The 22609-nt window shown below is 40.3% G+C and overlaps 2 protein-coding genes and 1 long non-coding RNA gene across 4 annotated transcripts in view; 2 read left to right on the forward strand and 1 right to left on the reverse strand.

Moving 5' to 3' along the window:
* LOC114848163 (uncharacterized) overlaps positions 1 to 12385 on the reverse strand; it is a 53772-nt gene extending 41387 nt beyond the window's left edge. The window contains exon 1 of the long non-coding RNA XR_003784370.2: positions 12246 to 12385. This is a non-coding gene — a long non-coding RNA (uncharacterized LOC114848163). The remainder of the gene's footprint in view (positions 1 to 12245) is intronic.
* Positions 745 to 4606, forward strand: kcnk17 (potassium channel, subfamily K, member 17). 2 transcript variants are annotated; one of them, XM_029138444.3, is made up of 5 exons: positions 745 to 973; positions 2361 to 2475; positions 2789 to 2955; positions 3039 to 3207; positions 3329 to 4604. In XM_029138444.3, exons 1-5 carry the CDS (start codon positions 758 to 760, stop codon positions 3589 to 3591), a joined length of 930 nt encoding a protein of 309 aa, XP_028994277.1. In that variant the 5' UTR covers positions 745 to 757; the 3' UTR covers positions 3592 to 4604. The 2 variants fall into 2 exon arrangements, with proteins under 2 accessions (XP_028994277.1, XP_055361587.1); XM_055505612.1 differs by having other exon boundaries at positions 749 to 973; positions 3039 to 3219; positions 3329 to 4606.
* kcnk5a (potassium channel, subfamily K, member 5a) lies at positions 12315 to 21086 on the forward strand. The gene is made up of 5 exons (XM_029138443.3): positions 12315 to 12768; positions 16854 to 16965; positions 17129 to 17295; positions 17391 to 17559; positions 17737 to 21086. The coding sequence occupies exons 1-5, from the start codon at positions 12583 to 12585 to the stop codon at positions 18672 to 18674; spliced, it is 1572 nt and encodes a 523-aa protein (XP_028994276.1). The 5' UTR covers positions 12315 to 12582; the 3' UTR covers positions 18675 to 21086.
* Positions 21087 to 22609: the final 1523 nt, after the last annotated feature.

Raw genomic sequence — 22609 nt, forward strand, 5'->3', positions numbered from 1 at the left:
TCTGGTTGAATGAATCAGGCTGTCTTTTATAGCATGTTTAATTAAAGCAAAGCTGAGCCAGAAATAACTGAGCCAGAGAAAGTGTATAAAAGTGGATTAAAACATCTATACATTATAATAAGAAAACTGTACTGTAAATGTACTGTATAATGTGAATAATACTCGACCAATCACAGAACCCTAAGGAACTTAGAAGGGGAGTGTATAAAAGATTCATTATTAGCATGAAGAAATTGGAATGCTATGTTCCTGTCTCTGTAATAGGACGTCTCAGCAGATGCAATAGAAGGAAACTAGACCATTGTCTAGGTAACTTTATCCGCCAATTAACAATAATAAAAATAGTTAACTACTACTTTAAGGTCACCAATAGTTTAATTTCTGTACCTTTAGTGCAGAGACAAATTAATTTATACATTAATGTAGATGATCCTATTAAATTTGAGCAGTCTAGTTGGGAATGGGTTTCCCAGTCATTTGCTTTTTATAGCCCCCTGTCTTTGAACCAAAAACTCTACAACTGCATTACCTCATAGGCCCTCCCACATTGTCCTTTCAGTGTCTTCTGGTGTCTCTCCTTATTTATGCAACTTGATTTGCATGGCAGGCCATTGGAGTGATTAGAACAGTAGTGCAGGTGGAGGGCTATTTGCCTACAATGCCTGGAAGCTAAGCAGAAGAGTGCTCAGTTGTCACTGCCTGGGTGCAGAGATTGAGACGCTGAGCTTGTTTGGATCACTTGTACCAGGGAGCCAAGATGGAAATAAAAGAAGTTTTCAGTTTGGCTCGGGTGCCATCCATCCTCTTGCTTGGTTTAGTTTATGTGGCCTACGTGCTGATTGGTGGGGTTATATTTTGGAAGTTAGAAGGAGATCTTGGGCAGAAGGACGTCAGTCAGTTATTGTTGACAAAAAAAATGTTTCTGTCCAAATACACTTGTCTGGACCAAGAGGGCCTAGAAGCACTAGTTCAGGTAAGGTACACAAAGGCACAACATTTCGTTTCATGAGGATTTCATGTCTTAATGACCCCAGAAAATGTTCTGAAAATGTTTGGTTTACTTGCAAATATGAGGGAAGCATTTTACAGCAAATGTAGTTAAATAATATCTATAATGTGTTAAAAGGTTTTGCATAAGCCCAGCTGCAGTATGTATTATGGACCAGTGTATTTACATCTACCACAATTCAGGTTTTTGAAAAAATAACAGATAACTCTAGATAATTTTCTATATTTGACAAAATTTGACCAAGGTTATGTAAGTCGTGTTTTTATACTTGTTAGGACATTTATCTGCCTCCTCACTGATGCTATAACAGTTTATAAACTTTATCAGTACTTTATTAGTGAGGCCACTTCTCTTTCAGAGGATAGCCCTCACATTTGTACATTTCCACACTGTGCTGCTGTACAGTAGGTCAGCTAAAGGCCTTGTTCAAAGGCACCATGGTGTTGATAAGTGATGAATGAGCGCTGCGTTTCCAAAACTAAATAAAGTCACAAAAAAGACAAACCACTCAAGGTTAAATTAACCCAAAGCAAGAGTTCAGAGAGTCCTAGAAATGTTGGCTTTATACAGCAAGAACAAAGCTTCTCCTATGCAAATACCATCTTATTCAGCCCTTTAGCTACAGCACATTTGCTTATTTATCTTAGGCTCACTTCATTTACACAGAAACAAAGCTAGGCCCCTTTTTATTCTAAAACCGACAAGTTAGTTTATATCTTTTTTTTATTGTCATCCATGATAAAAGCTGTGAAGTATATTTTACATACAGTGAAAACACTGTATGTAAAATATAGTAGGTATAAACAACAGCATTCACCAACAGATAAAACAAGAAGAATCTCGCTAACACGAACTGACAAACCTACTGTATCAATGAGATGAATGATTCATTTTAAATAGTGACTCATCGTGATGCGTCATCGGTGGCCATCGGTGTATCACCTGTAACTAGGCATGCACAGTACTAAGAGCAGCTCCTCTAGAAGGTACCCGTGTGCCACCACAACTACATGTAAATTCAAAGACAGCATCTCACTGTTCGTGTTGTGTCAAGCTCAGTCTCCCAGGTGTTGAATTTGAATTAGTGAAAAGAGGCCATAAAGCTAAATGTTAAACATGCCTTCCCACTCGATGCCGAAGCAATAGAACTATATTAGAAACAAATATGTGTTGAGGAGTGATGGGGAGGTTTTTGTCTCTCAGCAAGGTTTTATGTTTATTTGAAGCTTCTTTAAATTCTATATTAAAACTTAAATGCTTGTCATAGATGTGTTGGTGTTGTTGTTGGTGTGGGTAATGAGCTCTGAGTGAAGTCCTTGTATCTTTATGTGTCATTTTAATTTTTTTTCAGTTGGTGCAAGATTCCTCAAAGATTGGCCTAAGTTTAAAAAGCAACAACACTGCAGCAGGTTTCTGGAAGTTCACCAGCTCAGCTGTATTTGCTGCAACTGTGGTCACAACTATAGGTCACACTTTTTATGTTACCAAACAATTCTTGAATGACTATTGAATTGTGACGCATGTGATTTTACCCATTCAGTTACAATAATCCATACGACTGTGGTTATCACAGCTTTTCATTCAGACCTGTCATTTCAGGTTTCATTCAGATTCATTTGTACTGCATGAAGCCCTGTTTCTTATGACAAGCAGGATGTGCAATAAGAGATAATAAATGACAAACAAATAAATTATTGTAAGATCGTTGTTCCTCCTCTTTTTCACCTGTAGTGAAATTCTGAAAAAAAGTACAGAACATAACAGCTGACAACTTTGCAGGTTATGGGAACCAGTGTCCTACTTCTACAGCTGGTCAGATTTTCTGTGTATTCTTTGCACTATTTGGGATCCCGCTCAACGTGGTGGTGCTGAACAGAGTTGGCAAATACATGCTTGCTATAGAGAGGAACATCTCTGACTTCCTGGAGGGGAAGACTGGAAGAAAGGTGAGCTGTTATTTTTAATTGACTATGTGATTCTGGGGAACATGATTAACCCGACTGCGCTCTGTTCCCACCTCTCACTGCAGAAGTGTACTCGTTTCTTTGTCCACTTGGTATCTTACATTTCCGGAACAGTGCTCTTCTTCATTATGCCCATGATTGTATTCCAACTAGAAGAGGGCTGGACCTTCTCTCAGGCAATCTACTACTGCTTCATTAGCCTCAGTACAATTGGCTTTGGAGACTTTGTGGCAGGTACATCAAAAGGTACACTCAGCGGCATCTGAGTGTCAAATCCATAAAGCAGTATTTTCCTAATTGCACAGCATTACATTACAGCATGATTTTTTCCATGAAATTAACTTCTCCTTTCTAGACAGTAATCCAGACAAATGGTATCCAGATTGGTACAACGTGCTCATTGCCTCATGGATTTTCTTTGGCATGGCCTGGCTAGCCCTAGTGATCAACCACTCTATCGACATCCTGGAACGGCTGAATACCCACTTCAAAATGAGGTGGGGTAAGGAGAAACAGGGACACGATTCGGGCAGTGCAGAAAGCGAGAACCCCGAAACACAGGTTGAGGAGGAAGATGAAAACAAGAAGTCACCAATGAACCAACAAGCTACACAATGAAGGTAAAAATTAGGAGTGAAGACTACTAATCAGGACCTGGGACACATAGGCATTAAATTATGGGTCCACTGCACCTAACGTCATAGCTGTGTGTGTGTGTGTGTGTGTGTGTGTGTGTGTGTGTGTGTGTGTGTGTGTGTGTGTGTGTGTGTGTGTGTGTGTGTGATGATGTACTGTACAGTAACACGTGGCTGTTTTGTAGTTCACCTCTCTTATACAGTAGGTGCAGCTAAATATTAACTCATTTTTGCTGAGTCTTATTTAACAGTAGGTACACATACTGTTTGATGTTTGACTCCTCAGACTGCTTTGTAACAAGATGCGATCGACAGTATGTGGTTAAAAATAACTCTAAGGAGCACACTGGGACAGAACTTGTGTATGTGTATGAATAGTAATCAGAAGAAACAACAGCTGATCTTTGTCCTCTCAAACCACTAACCATGACTCAATTTATTTGCCATGTTGGTGACATTTTGCAGTAGAGCTGCTGTGCATCATGTACAATTTATCTTAAATGAGCAGGAGTTCACATTTTTTCAGGCCTACAGTACAGTAATACAGTTATGGACTCATGTCAACACTTAAACAGTTTTCCTAGCTGTGATTATTCCTCTTCTTTATGACCCAGTTGTAATACATGCTTAGGGAGATAGTCTTGTCTTGTTTTGTCTCAAAGGGTTTTCATGTATTGATGACAACCTTTTAAAGGGAACTGAGTCTGTGCTGATATTTGCGGAGCTACAGCAACACCTTTGAAAGTTGGACTAAAACCTTCATAAGCAAAGTATATTAAAATACAATGTTTTAATGTCTAAACAGGAAGAATACTGGAAGAAAGTGCTCATAGTGTAGAAAGGTAAAATAACACAACGCTGTTCTTTTTTGTTTTACTGAGCAGAGCACATTTACATCCACTAGATGGCAATAAGCCTTCAAATCAAAGACAAAGCAGAAAAAATCTGAGTTGAACATTGTGTTGTAAGGCTATTCCTGTCTGATGTAACCTCTTGTACTTTTACATCATTAAATTAATGTGTACAGTGGTGATTTCATTGTGTGTTTGGTTCAGCTCTCTTCTGATTTTAACAACGGCCCACATTGGAACAGAACAATACAAATGTGCAAACGCCTACTGGAGCTCGTATATCAGAGCAAAATGAATGACAATAACAGGCAGAACAGTGGGGGCAGGGGAATGGTAACAGAGCTCATGGCAAAGGCAGAGTGAATGAATAGAGAGTAAAGGGATAATGCAATGCAATCAATTCCACAGCGTTTTATGTGGTAAGTGGGATAAAGAAACAAAGTGAAAGGGAAAGGTGTGTGAAAGACTATGATAAACCCCACATACCTTGTTTGGCCATGGTTCAATGAGGACTCAAGCCCAGTGCCTCACGCTCGCCCTGTCTAATCAACCAGTGGTTCACCACGCAAAGGCTTGCAAGTTTTAAGCCCTGGCTGCAGTAAGTGAGCTTTGGATTCAGCCTCACTGTTATCATTTGTCTTTATCTTATTTACACAGGGAATATGGACTTACAGCCCCAGTAGGGATGTGTTTACTGTCTCTGGATCTCATCTGGCTGCTAAAAAATGTTATATACCATTGACAGTGACAAAGCAGAAACACAGTGGCATCCATCTGGGCCTGTTGGAAGTAAGTTAGAATATGTTCCATGACCTTCTCTTTTAAATTCCTAAACTTGAAAGACAAGGACACAAGGGTTTTGGTGCCAGGGTCACTGGAGCCTGTGTCTACAAGGCCTACAAGGTGCAATAGCTTCCTCCCTGTGCACTGTGATGGACTGGTGGGAGAGGCTCCAGCCCTTGGAGATAATGAAGATGGCCAGTTTGGACTCAAAGAAATAATGAGTCCAATGACCTATATTAACGCCTTGTTATCAGAAACCAGTTTCACCACAGCATTACTGTGGTTATTAATCATTGACGAGCAAAGCATCTGCTCATCTGACCAAAGACAAGTAGCATGACTCAGATAAGTGTGGGAGATAAAACAAATACTCCTGTGAAGGACTCTGCTTTGACCGGTTTAAAGTTTCATGTAGAAAACCTTATTGATCCAGCCCTGGACCGCTAATCGCAGCAGATATACCAGATAGATGCCACAACAAGAGTGTTTAGAGAGAGACCAACTCCAGGTTTCAGCTCATTGTAGTTGACGTCGCTGTAGTCGTCTGCTGACATGTTTGCCTTATGCGTGTCCCTCTCCATCCCACTCATTGGGCCTGAACTCTCTGCTCTGAGCCAATGGGAGGACAACATGCACATCCTGCCTCTGCTGCCTCCTACTTACCCAGCTCTGTCTCTCTCTGACACAGTTGACACTGTGACTTACACTCTTTTTACCTCCTCCAAGTTCTTGAGTCACATGGATCGGTCCTTGTTTGTGTGTATTGTTGATCCTGACTGATTTTCCAAAGCCTCCTCGTTTACTTTCTCACCCTGGCCCACACAAGTCCTAACAATTACTGGAATCAGATATGCTTCTGCTGAGTTGACTGCAGTAAGCAAGTGCTGCCAAAGGAACTGGTGCACGAAGATGGAGCCAGAAGGTTTAGCATAAGGGCAGGTAGGCAGAACCGTGGATAAGGAGTATCCATTACACAGCTTCAAGCCTTCTCCCGTCAGATTATGAATGATGATGAGAAATAACAAACAAGTGACACGAAAGAAAACCACGTGTCACACAGGGTCACTGAGAAATGGACATGCAGGTGTGTTTGCCTGATGAGGTTCACTAACATGTTTCCATTAGCAAACTGTGCTCAGCTGTGCTTTTGTCTCGCCCCTGCGTCAGAGCGTGTACACAAGGACATATGCAGAATAAGTGATTGTCATGCACATGGTAACAGGATGCTGGAGAGCAAGGAGGAGAAACCTCAAACGCTTCTTTAACAAACACATGGGAGCAAGCAGCAAGGTCACGCACAATCTGCCTTAATAACAACAGAGCTGATGATCCGAGGCCACAGCGACCTGCCCAAAACACGGCCAAGGTTCACCTTCACCTAAACACTTATTAACACTCCTGCCAAAACATGTGTGTGCGTCTACGCGGTGAGGTCAAAGGCATCCGCGCGCAGACACCTGTGCGTTCGCTGCTGTTTACGCCCACGGAAGCATTATTATTTAACGCAAGCAGGCAAGAAGCTAGTTTAAGACTTTTATCACCGGCTCATGAGGCAAATACTTCTGATAGCATATCTTGGGGAAGCAGGTGGCTCAGTTGGGCTGTACAGTACCTAGGCACCTTGCTTTACAACTGGAAGGTTAACATGCGGACAGTTAATGTTTAGCACCCAAGCTGTTCAGCATGTGACCATGCCATCATTCATCCACAAAGTCCAGCCGAGGCTGTGACAATGGCAGTCACCGAGGTACTGGGTCATAAACCAGAGCCCTGAGCCACAGGAAGCGGAGGAAAAGTCAGGGGATCACCGGTGCCACCGCTTTTGTTATTGTGTGGGGACGCTGAATGTCTAGAAAAATCATGTCACTCCACTGAATGGCTGTTCAGTCAGTGTCAGAGGAACTGTACTGTACTGTTCCACCCAATGTACTAAGCATCAGCACTGTGTTACACAACGGAACATGACACACGGCTTCAAACAATGCATACAAACTAACTACTGGCAGAAAACAGAGAAACCCTGATCTTGTCTGCTTTTAATGTAGTGGAGGCCACGCAGCCTTACTTCGTACCAGCTGACATACAGTATCTTTACTGTGCGTGACTGTCTGACTGTCTGCGCCGTAAACCCACAGAAAATTAAAGATCTGTCCCCACCCTGGTTACCAGAAACGTTCTAAAGCCCATATGACTGATTAAGATATTTTATTAGTAGGGCTTTATTGTTAGTATAACTCTTGCAAACTGTTTTATTGGGCCTAGTAATAAATGTCAGAGCCACTGAACCAACTAGTGTTTGTGCAGATGCAGCTGTAACAGTACAAAACACAGTATTCCTCCTTTCACCCTCACTAACCTAATTATCATATCATTCTCATAAATAAAAACATATAAAGATTAAATACAGAAGATCCATCTGCAGGCTCACGTGTTGATGCGTATCACTGGGCAAAGGGCAAATATTTGTGAAAACTGATTCTTGAAAAGTGACCTATAAAAGCACAGTAGTCAACACACTGAGAGTTGTTTTGGTTGAACACATGCTCTGTGTTTGGAGCATGTGCAGAATGAAGCCTAGCACTGTCCTGCTGAACGAGCCACTGACTCATGGAAGCATGTGTCTCTCTGCTGTTTGCTCAGCGAGTCAGAGTGTGTCTCAGTGTCGCTTAAGGACGTTCAGCACGGCTTCTTCTTTTCCCCTGAATCCTTTCACTATTATGGATCAATGAATTCACAACTGTCCCGCTAAGCTTGGCACAAAGTGGGAACCTTCCCCTCACATTTTTTATGAATATGCTAATGTAGCAAACATTTAAAGCCGTATTCTTCTTTTGTTTTTGGTTTCTGATTTATTTTTTCAAGTATGTTGCAGCATCAAACCACAAGTAAGAAGTCACATCACAAATTTTAGTTTTCAATGATATTTTCCAAAATCTGTAACTATGAAGTTGTTGACTGGAATAATTGAAAAAAAGTGATTAGTAACATGATAATTGTATTATGGTAGAAAGATATTTTAAAAACTGAAACCCAGAGATAACAGTAAGGTTCAAGATCCCAAAGTGAAACTTTGAACTCTGATATGATGTGAAGTGTGTTTTGACTCACTGCTTTTCACGCAAACCCTAATCTTTGTTTCGGGAACAGTTGATCTGTAAGAGTAACTACTACCATGGAGTCGGAGACTTACAGCGGCAGCCAATAGCAGCCCTCGCTCATCCACAGCATTTCCTCTCTGGCTTAGTCCGTCTATGCTGCTCGGACAAGCCTATGCACGAGAGGGGCAGCAGTATAAACACTCTGCAGCTCTGCTCATCCGTCTCCACCTTCCCCAGTCAGCCAAGTATAGTGCAGCTTTTGAACTTGAGCTAATGCAGTCGCCCACCCGCTTTAAAAACAAATGGAAAGATTGTCACAGTTTGATGTTAGTAAACCATCTTATCGCTAACTGGTTTTCCTACGGAGCATGCTGGCTTGATTTTTCCATCATCGCTTTTCAAAGAAACCGCACACTGCATGTATTTAGTACATACTTCATTCCTTGACCTTCACAACACGCGGCCTCCTAGTTGCTGAATGAAACCCTACTGTAGTTCCAAAAACTAGTAAGGCAGATGAGGAACTGTATCACAGACGCTTGTCACAGATTTATGAACCTTTTTTGAAATGCTCCTTTTATACCCAGTCATGGTCCTGACCTGTTGCCAATCAACCAAATCAGTCGTCTAAAGCTCTTTCATTTGTATTTGATTTGCAGCATTTACTTTGTGTTGTATCCATCAAATCTAAAATCAGCTAATATTTTCCATAACCCGGTAAAATGTCTCGGGTTTAACATCTGATGTTGTTTATGTTCTGTTCAAATCATGGCATTGCATTTTACATATTGTCACAACTTTTTGAAACTAGTTGTTACTATTGTTCTGGTTTGCACAGATCATAAGCTACAGTGTGTGCTTCACACAACAGTCATAGAGTACAACTTTCTATTGCTTGCTATTAGTTGTCATTCACCTTAAATGGTTCTGAATATTAAAACATCCCTGTCTGACACCTACGTAAAGGTGGTAGAGCAGTCACCCAAGTTGTATGTAATATAGTAGTACAAGTAGTAAATTTGTTCTAGCTACGTGGAGCATCTTGCTCATCAGATACTGCATTTCAGCCCAAGTTCTATCCAGTGGGCGACCAGGCCGCTGCCCCAATGCAGGGATGGAAGCGCTCGTAAGCACGTCCTTTCTGGTTTTCTCCTGTCAAATGAATGTGTTCTAACACACGCTCAACAACTACACACAGAGTTCACCAACTAATTAGTGCTCACTGTGATAAGTGAATGTATCTTAGTGTGCATAATCATTGTAAGCGCTGCTCTGTGATCTAAAAGCACTTATTTATGTCAGTCTGAAGCCACATTCATATTTGTATTTAGATCCATATCTCCTGAGTGCACAGCCATCATCTATAAACACAAGCTATTCGCTGTATACTAAGCAGTTTGCATCCTGACAGTCTACATCTCATAGTCAAAATGAATCGCTCTCATTGTTGCCAACAAAGTCACGTTGGCAAAGACACTGAAACAGAGACTGTCCCACATTTGACCAGAATCAATAATAATCCTCTTTTCATACACTAGTGCAGTACAAAGAACACTATCTTTCTGTCCAAATGGTCTGGGAACTTCCACTTGATATTTCTGTCAAAGACCACCTGAATATCTTCATTGAGTCATTGAGCATGGCAGCACAATGACAGAGACAAAAACTTAACTTAAAGCTTGTTTCTTCAGCAGGAAGAACAATAAGTTATAGAACATTTGAATTCTTATACGTGCATATGCAACTCGCAACCTTACAAAGTCTCACCTAGCGGCTCAATAGACACCCAAGACAGGGCACCACTCCATCACAGAGCCAACAATGCTAACGCCCATCCAGACATCGCAACACTTCTGTATTATACATTTGACTCAACATGCAAGTAAATTTTACTGTGAAAGTACTTTTACTTTAAAGGAGCCCTATTTCTGTGCTAACTGTAGGTACTATGACATCTTTAGGGACACATATAAGATCACAGTCAAAGTACCACATACCTATGAGGTACATTCACTGCTGGCTGATTGCACAGGTTTCCTTCCCACTGAGAAGCTCAGAGCAAACCGTAACACAAACATAAAACAATGGGATGAGGAAGGAGTTCTTCAGTGCTTTCACATAGTGTACATCCTAAAAATAATCCTCTACAAATGAAAGGTATTTAACACCACAAAAAACAGGAAGCACATCATTTAAACAGACATTTGAGCCTTTTTTTAACTTTGCAATAATGATATTAGCCCCCTGTCTTTGTGTTACTCACCAAATAAAATGTGTTAACATTCAGAGTGATACTGTTTAAATGATGTGGCTCATGCGGTTGTCTTATCTGAAATTCCCCACATATCCCAAAAGGTTAGCAGACCACTAGCTCTACAGTTGATATGTGGTATTGCTGAACATCTACTGATTATACACAATGAATACTAACCACCCACACAAACATTAGTAACAGGTCCATCTCTTTAGATTCATATTAAAACAGTTCTGCAACATGGGTAGTCTGCATTGTTTATCTTTGCTTCCACAGGGCAGCATGAGCAACATCCTCCCTACGGTGGTTAAATGAAACACACCTGACTCACATGACAAAAACTTTGTGGCTTCTGCTGTTGCACAATGGAGGACTGTAATTTCCAGACTTTGTTATTTGTAATCTTTTCTCGTAGTTACTAGACCACTGCTGCTAAGCTGTGACTTCTCCCAACAGCTTTCCAATCAGAAATAAGTGTTGTATCTGTGCCATGTACATGTTAAAAGATAGAAGTAGACTGTGACCTCTTGACATATTGGCAATCACAACAAGCTCTTTGTTCACCTCCCTGGTTAGGTTGGTGTGAAGGAACAGGTCCTCAAATTACAGAGCAGGCTTTAAAGCTCAGACTGCATATTTGTTGCCTCCAAAATGAAAGTTCACACAAATTTAACAAACAAAATCAACTTAGCATAGACAAAATGTCACACCAAGCTCCAATAAAATATAATCGCAAATCAAAGTGCAACTTACCCACACCTTTAAGAATTCACAAACACTGAATATTAGACATAGAGAGAGGCAGTAAGCAGAAACCAGCAGGGCAGTGGTCATAGCTACAATCAGTCTACCAGCAGATCACTCTATCTGGGCTACTAAAACCAGGTGAGTCAGTCTATTTCAAAAAGTGTGTTGTTTTTCCATACAAGCATTTTTATGTGTATACCGCACTGCAAGCAGGTGTTGAAGAACAACATAGCAGATGAGCATAGATTAGCAGAATATGTGGGAATGAGACCATGTGCAGCAAAACCCTAAACTACATAAAAAGCAATCTCACTTTAGGAGCATCATTTCTTTATTGTTTGTTGTATTGCTATTTAACATATTAATGGGGGAACATACATCTGTCTGCCAAATTGTGAATAAAAAAGATTTTATTCCACAGTTCAACATCAACTTTTGTGGCTCCAACATAATTATAAAATCAGATGATTGGATTTAGTCTGTCACAACACTGAGACAGAATCAAAGAATGTTGCATTAACTGTTGCTTGTTACTGTTAAAACCAAAAGCAGATATTTAGACCACTTCTGTTAAACAGATTTAGGTGTGTGGTTCTTTCATTCAAGCAGTTCTGTATTATATGAAATCATATTTCAACGTTTTAAGCAATTAAGTCAGTATTTAGATGTAAACAATTTAAAATTCCATTAATCCATTATAATTCCATTACTTTATATTGACCATTATTTGCCATTGCATCTCAAGTAAAGTGAAAATACTAAAATACTGAAAGGTTTCTTTTTGTGGTGCAGCAACTGCTAGGTTTTTCTATTGGGTTAAATATAATACCTTACTTCTTTTTGCTTTGGTGGCCACAAACACCTGTTGAGGAAACCGAGGCGTCCACCCCCGCCCTCTACTTACCATACGTATGCTTTGTGCCTGGGCGGGTCTACGCTGGTCACAGCTGCTCCGCTCACAGCTCCCAGACTCGATTTCTTTGCTTGTGCACGTGGAGGCGACTCAGCTCGCGCCGGCTGTCCCGCGCGCGCTCACCCCCGCTTCGTGACGACTTTTCCTTTTTACTGTTATGCCTCGAGCCCAGTCCTGTCACCTGCGGCGCGTTCCTTTTAGTCTCCAGAGGGGAATCGTAGAAGAAGAATGAGTCCCGCATAACTCCGAGTGTTGTTGTTGTCTGCCCCCTCCTTTCACTCTTTTTCCCCTCTCCCGGGCTTTCACTGTTGACTCATTGTGTATAAGAATGGTAGATAAAGGCCCTTTGTTGACGTCTGCCATTATTTTTTACCTGTCCATTGGGGCAGCAATTTTTCAAGTCCTGGAGGAGCCTAATTGGGAGCTGGCTGCAAAGCAGTACAGTGCACAGAAGGACAAAATACTGGAGGACTATCCCTGTCTGACGAAGGATGACCTGGACAGAATCCTGGAGGTATGAACACACTGGCCGTTTGCAGCAGGAGTCTTTCACGGTGAATCACCTGATGCGTGTTTAATCTTGCGGCGCAGCCTCCTCTGAAGTTGAAATGAATGACAGACACGGGCTCCGTGAGCCGCGGCGCACACGCTAAGAAATCCAAATCCACCATGTGTTGGATCCACCACTGCGGGTCCACGCGCTCACACTGTAGGCAGCCAGTTTATCAGCTGTGCGGCCCAAACGTGACGGTATTCCGACCACAAGCACACGTTTATTGTTTGATTGTCCCTGCATCCGTCTGTTTTACCTTTGCTACGACTCTTGTTGGCTAATACTTTTGAGTATTAATTTCCCCGGTTTAAACTTGACGGACTACTTTATCTTTGTGTTGCAACGTGCAGGACTGATGTGTAAGCATAGCTGTGTCTGTAGTCCCAGGTACGTTTCTGTGCCTTGCGTCAATTTATAGTGAAGGTGTTGCCAGTCCTTGTTAGGTTAATGCTGAATGGGTACAGGTGTTTGCCTTTATAGACAGTTCTCTGTAATTTAAGCTTTTCCTCTAATCCTTAATGCAATCATCTGCATTATAAAACAATTGTCATCTTCCCCAAAGTTGATGTGAGCGCTTTTTGCATTACAGGCTTTCTGTTTGTATATTTTTCAGCTTGTAAACCTGCAAGTATGATTAGAAACGTGCCACAACATGTTCTTAACAGACTCCTGATAGAAGCTCATACTCTCATACTCTAGTATGGGGAAGATTTATTACTCCCCCCTTCTGCCTCTTGTTGTGTGTTTCAGGGGCTGAAAAGGATATACCCATGACCCCCTCCCCCATTCACGTCACCTCTGTAGCTGCCAAATGTCCTCAATAGTCAAATCTGGTGTGAGAGTATCATGGCTGAGAGATTTCTGAGCTTTATCACTTGTTGTAAGATGAAAGTGAAAGACTAGTTTTTCACCTTTTCCACATTTACACATGAAGACCTGTTTTTGTGTTGCCATTATTCTGAATGTGCAGACACCTGCAGCAAAGGAGTATGTACTTAAGTACTGTCATTGAGTTGGATTTATTGGCCTTATTTGTTTCAGAAGATGGTTTGGTTTCCACAGTGGAAACTTTGTTCAGCTTGTTAACAATTAAAATATATACACTGCCTTAACAAGAAAAAGCAACAGTCTTATAAAAGTTAGTCTCCACTATTACTTTAACAAGAAGTTTACCATTAACTATAGAACCCTTGAAGTGGTCACAGTTTACACATTACATTTTATGGCCCATCAACACAGTTGTGAAGCTGTTGAAGTTCACTGTAAGGGATGGATGGTTGAACATGGTCCTTTCCAGCCAAACTGAAACGTCAACCCTGACGGCATCGATGTTGTAGCGTGAAGCCTAGAGAAGCACTACATGCGGGGGAGGAAAGTAGGATGTTTAAAGGGAAGCATAGTGTTTAAATCTTTACATAGCTGCTCTAGCTTAATGCTATGGGATGCTGCAGAATGCAACCGATTTTTATGTGCACAGTACATGAGGCTATAAATTGTGAACATTCAACATTCAAGAGAAATCTCTCTTGCTTTTTAAGGTTGTCTTTTGGCACATCTTGAGTCGCTGTTGCTTTGTACATGTCAGTGAAAGTTGTTTCAGTCGTCCCCTTGCATGTGACTTGGATCACATTTGTCATTAACACACTACAGTCACATGCTAATTGCAAGTGATTGCCCCTGGTTAGAATAGAAAAAAGTAGTACACTGTTGACTTTGTCATGTGCCGAGTGATTCTAGCTTGCAAAGCAAAGTCTTTCTTCTTCTTTTAGAATCTTACAAAAAATGAGGAGCTCCAATTTGGTCATGGAAGGTAGCAGTGATTTGAGATGTTATGCAGTCCAGACAATTAATTAGAAAGAAATAGTTTTATTGTCCTGTATGCCGGATGGATTTAATTGCCGGTTTGAATGATTGCGTGTGCTGTACACTGTGATATTGTGTGATGTTACCCTGCAAAATCAGCATGACAGCTACTTAGTGTTTGCTGTTTATGGGGTTAACTTAATGTGCTTACCAACAGTCTTATTATTACAATTAAATTAATTAAACGTAGTATAAACTAAGTTTAATTTGAGTTTATTTTATTCAGATGTCACCCAACCAACAATAAGAGGCATAGGAAACATGCCATGTACAGTATGTCTCATGCACTTTAAGGAGGCAAATTCGCAGCAGCACAGCAATGTGTTAATGCTATGATATGCCCTGTTTACCAGATGTAGGATAAGACATACTTTCACTGTCTAGGCTTTATACAGCTCGCTCTTTTATGTGCAAACCGTAACTAGTGATAAATAAGATCACACAACCTTCCAACTAAAGCTCTTTGTGTTGGATCAATAAATAGTACCAGTAAATATCCCAGCACCCTTCCTGCACGCGCTATATCTATAAAATAAATCAATACATACTGACATAAAGTTTGAATGACTTCATTGGATGACTGTCGGTTCTACGCACAAACAGCTGCACATCGTTTTCTGGAAGTGGAAATCGTTTTCTGGAAGCCAAACTGCTAAGTCAGCAGTTTGGCAGTTACTTTCAGTTCCACAAACTGAAGTAAGTAAACTGGAGGCTTTAACTTAAGGAGTGTTGTTTGTCTTACTATTATGGCCAAATACTTTTATTAAGGTGTTTTATCTTATAAATGCATGAGCTCAAATAAACATCTTCAGGTATGTAGTTACTGCTTCTGCTGGTAATACTAGTTTGGTGTTTTTATGAATTTGATCAAATATTTGCCTCCCCCTTCGCTTGTTCTTTGTGCCCTGCAGTGACCCCACGTTGAACAGTGGGTGACCTTTGAAACTATCAAACACACTGGCACTGAAAAATATGTCTAATCAGTCTCATATTTTTCCACTAATGAATAAATAGCTTATCTACTGTATCTTTATTTAGAATATTTGAAAGTCCACCAATGGACAAATGGTTTAGCTGACATTCTACATTTATTTGTATTCCTGTAAGACAGACTCAAAATAGGTTAATAAACACATTGCATTTTAAATATGCTTTCATTTAATACAGTAAAATGTGAACATTTATTTGCATATGTGACCATTTTCCCACTGCCATGGTAATAAAGGAATATTCTAATGAACTTCATAGATTCTTCATCTCTTTCCTCTGCATCTACTGTACGTCTGCATGTAGGCCATACTACACCTTTGCTCTTGCTGATAATGAAAAGTTCCTGTAAACACTTAATGCAAAATAAATTTTTAGCCATGTCCAATGATTACATTCAGTTTACCCCATGCATATGAAGGCGAACAGTTGTCATGATCTATCAGGACTTGACAGTGTAAAAGTAAAATTAAGAGAATGTAGAACACAAACTTGCTCATCTCTGATTGTCTGGCCATCTCTAATCCCAACCCAATTGAATTGTGTTGTTAAGCAGAAAAAAGAATTGTCTTTCTCTGTGTTGGTAATTAAAGAGCAGAACTGTCACAGACCCATTATTACTAAATAGTGAGTATCTTTTAGTACTCAGGGAACTATATGATATTTGCTAAGCTCGGCACATTTCCCCCTGCCAAAACATTTGGCGAAAGAAGGACTTTAGTGAGGGAATGCATTGTCCCAGCACACACGACTGGCTGTTTGCAAATTCCCAAGAGGGGCAAGGCAGTTTCTGTTATGGCTGTTCAAGCACATCGTTGTTTGGAAATCTCAGAGTATTTTTGTTCTCATCTGGACTTCAGACACTGGAAATGATCTTTTCTCTTGAAGTGCAACTTTGGAACATGAAAGAAACTACATAGCAAACACCTGCTGCCAAGCACGAAAAAACACGTTGAGGTTCAATTTACTAAGTCCTTGGGTTAAAGGCAAATCTGGTGATATTATCGGCATATCGTACAGTAGGAAGGATATGGTGGAACAAATGGCGCAAATGGAGCGCAACAAACTTCCTGTCTTCCTTTTTGTTTAGCCTAATATGTCCTTTATCAATTGTTAGCATCTGTCTGATGTTCTCTATTAATACATTTCTAAAATAAATTCCACCCTTTGCTCAGCTTGATTTCCTTTTTTCCCAGGTGGTATCTGACGCTGCAGGCCAAGGGGTCACAATAACTGGCAGTAAGACGTTTAACAACTGGAACTGGCCAAATGCTGTGATCTTTGCAGCAACAGTTATCACTACTATCGGTAGGTGCATTTTAGAGATTACAGACATGTAGTTTTAACATCAAATTAGGCTTGTTTTAGCTTTGCAGATTATTTTAAGTAATGATATGATCTACTTTATCCCCAAAAACGTTTAAATGTGAATGTTTTGTTTTGTCTTGTTTTTCTTTTTTTTTTTTTCAAGGGTATGGGAATATTGCTCCCAAAACATCAGCAGGCCGTGTATTTTGCATCTTTTATGGACTGTTTGGTGTGCCTTTGTGTCTTACCTGGATCAGTGAGCTGGGAAAGTTCTTTGGTGGCAGAGCCAAGCACCTAGGCCAGTATCTAACCAGGAAAGGATTTTCACTGGTTAGTAGATATGGACTTCACTCATAGCAAATAAATGCTCACCTGTTTATTGTAGGACTTAACCTTGAATAACAGCTTGGATTTCTCTTTTCCAGAGAAAGGCTCAGTTCACCTGCACGGCTATATTTCTCCTTTGGGGTGTGCTGGTCCATTTAGTCCTTCCACCTTTTGTATTTATGTCCCAGGAGGGTTGGACATACATTGAAGGATTGTACTTCTCATTTGTAACGTTGACCACCATTGGCTTTGGAGATTTAGTAGCAGGTAACATGAGAAATGATTTAATGAGTTCTGTTTTTAGACCACAAACTGTATAGTTTGACGGATTTATAAAAAGGCACACCTTGAAATCTTCAACCAGCTTATACATACAAAAAACTATTAGGGTAATCTCCTAGAACGTATAATACCTAGACTTTTTTGTTTTCTGTGTCCCTTCAGGCGTGGAACCGAACAAAGAATATCCAACTTTGTACCGATACTTTGTGGAAGTGTGGATATATCTGGGATTGGCCTGGCTTTCCTTGTTCTTCAATTGGAAAGTGCGGATGGTGATCGAGGCTCACAAGGCACTAAAGAAACGTCGCAAGCTGCGCAAACTGTCTCTCGAAGAGCTACAGCAGTACAAAGGCTCTCACAAAGCCCCCCTTCCTTTGTCACCCACTCCTAATGATGTCAACATCTTCAGCTTCCTGTCCAAGAGGCAGGAAGGATACAATGACTTGATCAAGCAGATCGGCAAAAAAGATGGTGTTAACAACAGTGCAGTCACCACCATTAATACTTCAAAAGAATTTAGTCGTTCTCGGAGTTGCAATGATGCTCCTATGTTTAATGGCCACACCATTCTCAGCCTGGACCGTTCACCACGCCACAAGAGACGCTATAGTTTTAGTGACCGTGTCACTGTGGCTTTTTCAAAGTCCAAGAACTACCTCCTTGGCTCAGACAATGGCTTACTGCTAACAGAAGATCACATTGAGGGTGACCTAGAACAGGACCAAATGTACGAGAACCAACTTGACAAAGATGCCGGCCTCGAAAACAGAGGAGTGGGAGATTGTGGACTAAGTGGTCAAAGGGCATGGGACCCCAAAGACTACCATCCCCTGACATTCCAAAATGCAAACATTACTTTTATTGATGAGGAGAACTTCCTGAACAACAATTTGGAGGAAGAGGAGGATGACAATGATGACGATTCGAAAGCAAAGCTGTCTATTACCACATGTGACGAAAACATTGAAACAAACTCATCAAAAGAGGAGCAATGTTCAGAATCTGAGGAGTCGGTGTTCACTAGTGACGATTCAGAAAACAGCCACTCTTATGAGAAACTGGTAGAGGAGTATGCAAAGGAAGAAAATACAGAGCCTTGATGAGTATTTAGTAATTAATTATGTATAGCCACAACAGTCCTGACTTTTGACTGGATAATTAAATAATACTGTATACCAAACACGCTGCAATATACAGTATACTGTTCATAATATACAGTTATGCATTTAAATATGCGTTTTTAAAAGCTACCCAATGTTTTATTGCACTGTGGGCATATAATCTGAAATTTGTTTTATTCGAAATTTTGCTTCGTCTTACAAATTCTTTGCAAATATGGACTACAGATCATCATACGTGAACCTATGAGTATTTAACAGCTGCTCTATTTAGAAACGTGCACCATGTTTTTATTGTCATGTGAGGCAAGAACAGTTTTGAATTTTTCTGCTGAACAAGTTTTATAAGAAGTTATGTGGAGATATATTTGTTTTCCTTTAGTTTCTTAAAATAATTTTCACCATATTGGTGCTTTTTTCTAGTATTTATTAACATTAAAATCTTTTTTTATTCTATAGTTAGAACATATTGATGTCTCCTGTTGCACAATACCACTTAATGAGAAGAGTTCAAAGTCCCTTCTAGTGCAGATTGTCTCTGTAAAACCTGAGCCAACATGAAGGGATTGTGGGCCAGTTGATTTTTTTGTTATTTTTTGTTTCTTGTATCAAGCCCTTGATGAGATTGTATTTATTTTGACTGCATACTACAGAATTGTGACTGAACTAGAGGTGAAATATGCAGATATGCACAGGTAACATCTGTGAGCCTTAGAACCAACTGGGAGTAGTACTGGAAAGGAAAATGTTGTTTTCTGTAAATATCTTATTAATGAAAGTTCTGCTCCAAGGTTTCATTTTTTAACTGCCGTACAAAAACAGCATTGAAATTGATCCTCTCTTTGTGACACAGCAAACATCTGTCAGAAATGACTAAATCCAAAAAACATGCTGGGTTTGCTATAGTAACGTTATACAGTATTTTGCCGTTGTGTTTTGCTGAGACGGTTCATTGTTGAATCTATTGCTTCTAGGCCAGCTACCAGGGCAGCACATACTGGTAATGAAACCCTTAAAGCAACAATGATCTTAATTTGTGTCTCTTCAGCACTCTCTTGTTTCATTGTATTTACCAAGTAAACATTGGCCAGAAGCCCATCAGTAGTTTCAAACACAGCCCCAGCTCATGACATGGCCTTGCTGCTTGTGTTTGTCTTCAGGGGCTCGCACTGGCATGATTACGACTTGTGACAGGCAGCCAAGGTTAACTTCTAACAGATCAATATTCTCTTGACGTATGATTTAGTCATTCGACAAGGGCGGTCTTGGTGCTTTTGTGCAATTTACTGTCCCTTCATGTAAACAATGTATTTTTTAGTGGAACTAAATTGACTGTCCACTGCCTTCTTGTTAATTCACTGCCATTTGCACATTAGTTGAGCACACAAACCAAAACTATAATTTGTTTGTTTATAAAAGCTGAGATTTAATATCTCGCACAGTTAATTTGAACAGAGATATCAGCAACACAGTGCTGCTGCTCACAAGTTTAGGCCTTTTACAATTTGCTTTTATTGTCTTATTATATACATGTCCTTTATTTCAGAACAGGGCCACAGCTTTTGTGCATTTCATTCATCCCTTTTGGTTTGCAAAGATTTTCCTGGACGCCTTAGTGTAACATTATGCAGCCAACGGTACTTCTCTGGAGTGTCTCCAGCTCATTTAACTAAGAACAGGTTAGGCTAGTTTGCCCAATGTTTTCCTCTGAAGGTTGTTCCATAGTGTAAAAACTCAAAACTCTAGTATAGTTGTCTTGTCGCTGTGTGTGTGTGTGTGTGTGTGTGTGTGTGTGTGTGTGTGTGTGTGTGTGTGTGTGTGTGTGTGTGTGTGTGTGTGTGTGTGTGTGTGTGTGTGTGTGTGTGTGTGTGTGTGTGTGTGTGTGTGTGTGTGTGTGTGTGTGTGTGTGCTTTTCAATCAAGTAAAATAAACTGTAAAATGTGATTTGTTCTGTGATTTATTAAACAAGATGTTTCCACTATTATTGATAAATAATAATGTTTCCACCATTATTGATAAAATCATTTAAATTAGAGCCATGTGAAGGTGTGGCATTAGAAGTTGGTTACAATCTTCTGAGTTATAGTAAGTCAGAATGTTATGTGGTGCAGCCTCTGCTGTATCTATTTGTATTTAATGTACATATTGAATTAAGTGTCCTTGATATATGTCTTGAGTTAGTGTCTTTCGAAATGGAGAATAACCATTTTTTTTTTTCAAAATAAGCCAGGCCCTATTTATAGACTAGACCCCTAACTATATTATCTGTATTAAATAGGTATGCGTGTCGTGTGTGAGCACTCTGCAAGAGGCTAACAAGTAAATCATTCACAAATTCTAATGACACATCCTAACCAAATCAGGGGCATATATGAAAAGGCTTATATATAAAAATATCCTCACTCATATTAAGATTACCACCAATTTGCCCACAATGTAAATTGTAGTCCTTTTGATTGGTTGGGGCGTTTTAAAAGTAAACATCAGGCTCATGTGAAATTGTTGAAGTTTGACCTCTAGATGAGCTTACTCACAGCTGTCAGTAACAGGCTTTTATTCTTCTTAAAGCTCAAGACTACAGATAACCGATTACGATTTGTTATAAAATACTTTACTGTACAGTGAGCATACTTTGCCTTTTGGATTGATATCACTGCCTTAACTGCCCTGCAAGTGATTGAAACATAGACAAACATGTTTCTGTAAGATTATTTTTTTAACTGATCTAAAATATTTTCATTTTCAAGAATTCACAATCCTGTAAATCCTGTTTGTTGTAAGGTCTTTAGACCTTAGTATATATTTTACAGTTGTGTGATAGGACGGTGGTGCAGTGGGTAGCACTGGGCCTGGGTTTGATTCCTGGTGCCTTCCTGTGTGGAGTTTGCATATTCACCCTGTAGGTTCTCTCCGCGTTCTCCGACTTCCTCCCACGGTCCAGAAACATTCGTTAGGTGCATTGGTCTCTCCATTGCCCGTAGGTGTGAGTGGTGTGTGAATGGTTGTTTGTCTATGTGTTGCCCTGCGATGGACTGGCGACCTGTCCAAGGGGTAGCCTGCCTCTCTCCCATAGCCAGCTGGGTTAGGCTCCAGCTCCCCGTGACCCGGCATGGGACTAAACAGTAGACATTACAAAATACTTAGTTCATTTAACGCATTGTTTCATCATAATAATGTTTTCACAGTTCCTTATTCATTTCTACATTTTGCAAGGAGTCCTGAAATCAGCAGCGTGCCTGTTCACACTCCATCAGGGTTTATCTTTTCCAAGACGTGTGTGTGTGTGCTTGAATATAGTTGGGCTATGAGAAAAAATTTTACTTAGTGAGTAGCAGAATTCGAACACAAAACAAGCTCTAAACTACCCAAGGTCTTAAAAACCAATGTGTGTCAGATAAATCAGTGCTATTTGTACTTCAACAAAACTTCCATCCTGAGACAGAGGGATGCCAAGTCACTTCTTGTCAACAAAGGAAGAAGGGGAACCAGATGGGGAGTTGTTCCTGTCTCCTGTAAAACAGCCAACACAACAACAACTCAATAAGCAATGGCCGAGGAAAGGGAAATGTGACTGAGATGTGCCCAAGGACTTTTCTGACACCCAATTGTTTCCTGTGCTTCTGTGTCCGGCCTTCCGGAACGGAAATTTTTGGTTACCCCCCGAGTGGTGGGGTTGTATTTGTGTGTACATGTGTGTTTGTATTGTACCATAGGGCTGTGTGTGAAGGTGTTTTGGATCTGAGAGCAAGGTGGTATTGTTAGTGTCGGCTTGGGAAGTGTACTGGCAAAGTGCCCATTGCTTTTTAAAGATGTGTGGAAAAGGATGGGAAAAAGACACTGCTGTGCTAAACAATGACACTAACAGCTGCTCATGTTGACTGCAGTCATCACTGTGTGTTCACAGAGGAAAGAAAGTA

This window comes from Betta splendens, chromosome 22 (assembly GCF_900634795.4).
Source record: "Betta splendens chromosome 22, fBetSpl5.4, whole genome shotgun sequence".
NCBI classification, from domain to species: domain Eukaryota; kingdom Metazoa; phylum Chordata; class Actinopteri; order Anabantiformes; family Osphronemidae; genus Betta; species Betta splendens.

What these genes read in the sequence shown, in the direction of transcription:
- kcnk17 (XM_055505612.1), top strand. Translation starts at nt 758, where the DNA reads ATGGAAATAAAAGAAGTTTTCAGTTTGGCTCGGGTGCCATCCATCCTC. An exon ending in GCCTAGAAGCACTAGTTCAG is followed by an intron (nt 974 to 2,360) that starts GTAAGGTACACA and finishes ATTTTTTTTCAG; the next exon opens with TTGGTGCAAGATTCCTCAAA. An exon ending in AGGGGAAGACTGGAAGAAAG is followed by an intron (nt 2,956 to 3,038) that starts GTGAGCTGTTAT and finishes CTCTCACTGCAG; the next exon opens with AAGTGTACTCGTTTCTTTGT.
- kcnk5a (XM_029138443.3), top strand. Translation starts at nt 12,583, where the DNA reads ATGGTAGATAAAGGCCCTTTGTTGACGTCTGCCATTATTTTTTACCTG. An exon ending in CCAGGAAAGGATTTTCACTG is followed by an intron (nt 17,296 to 17,390) that starts GTTAGTAGATAT and finishes TCTCTTTTCCAG; the next exon opens with AGAAAGGCTCAGTTCACCTG. An exon ending in CTTTGGAGATTTAGTAGCAG is followed by an intron (nt 17,560 to 17,736) that starts GTAACATGAGAA and finishes GTGTCCCTTCAG; the next exon opens with GCGTGGAACCGAACAAAGAA.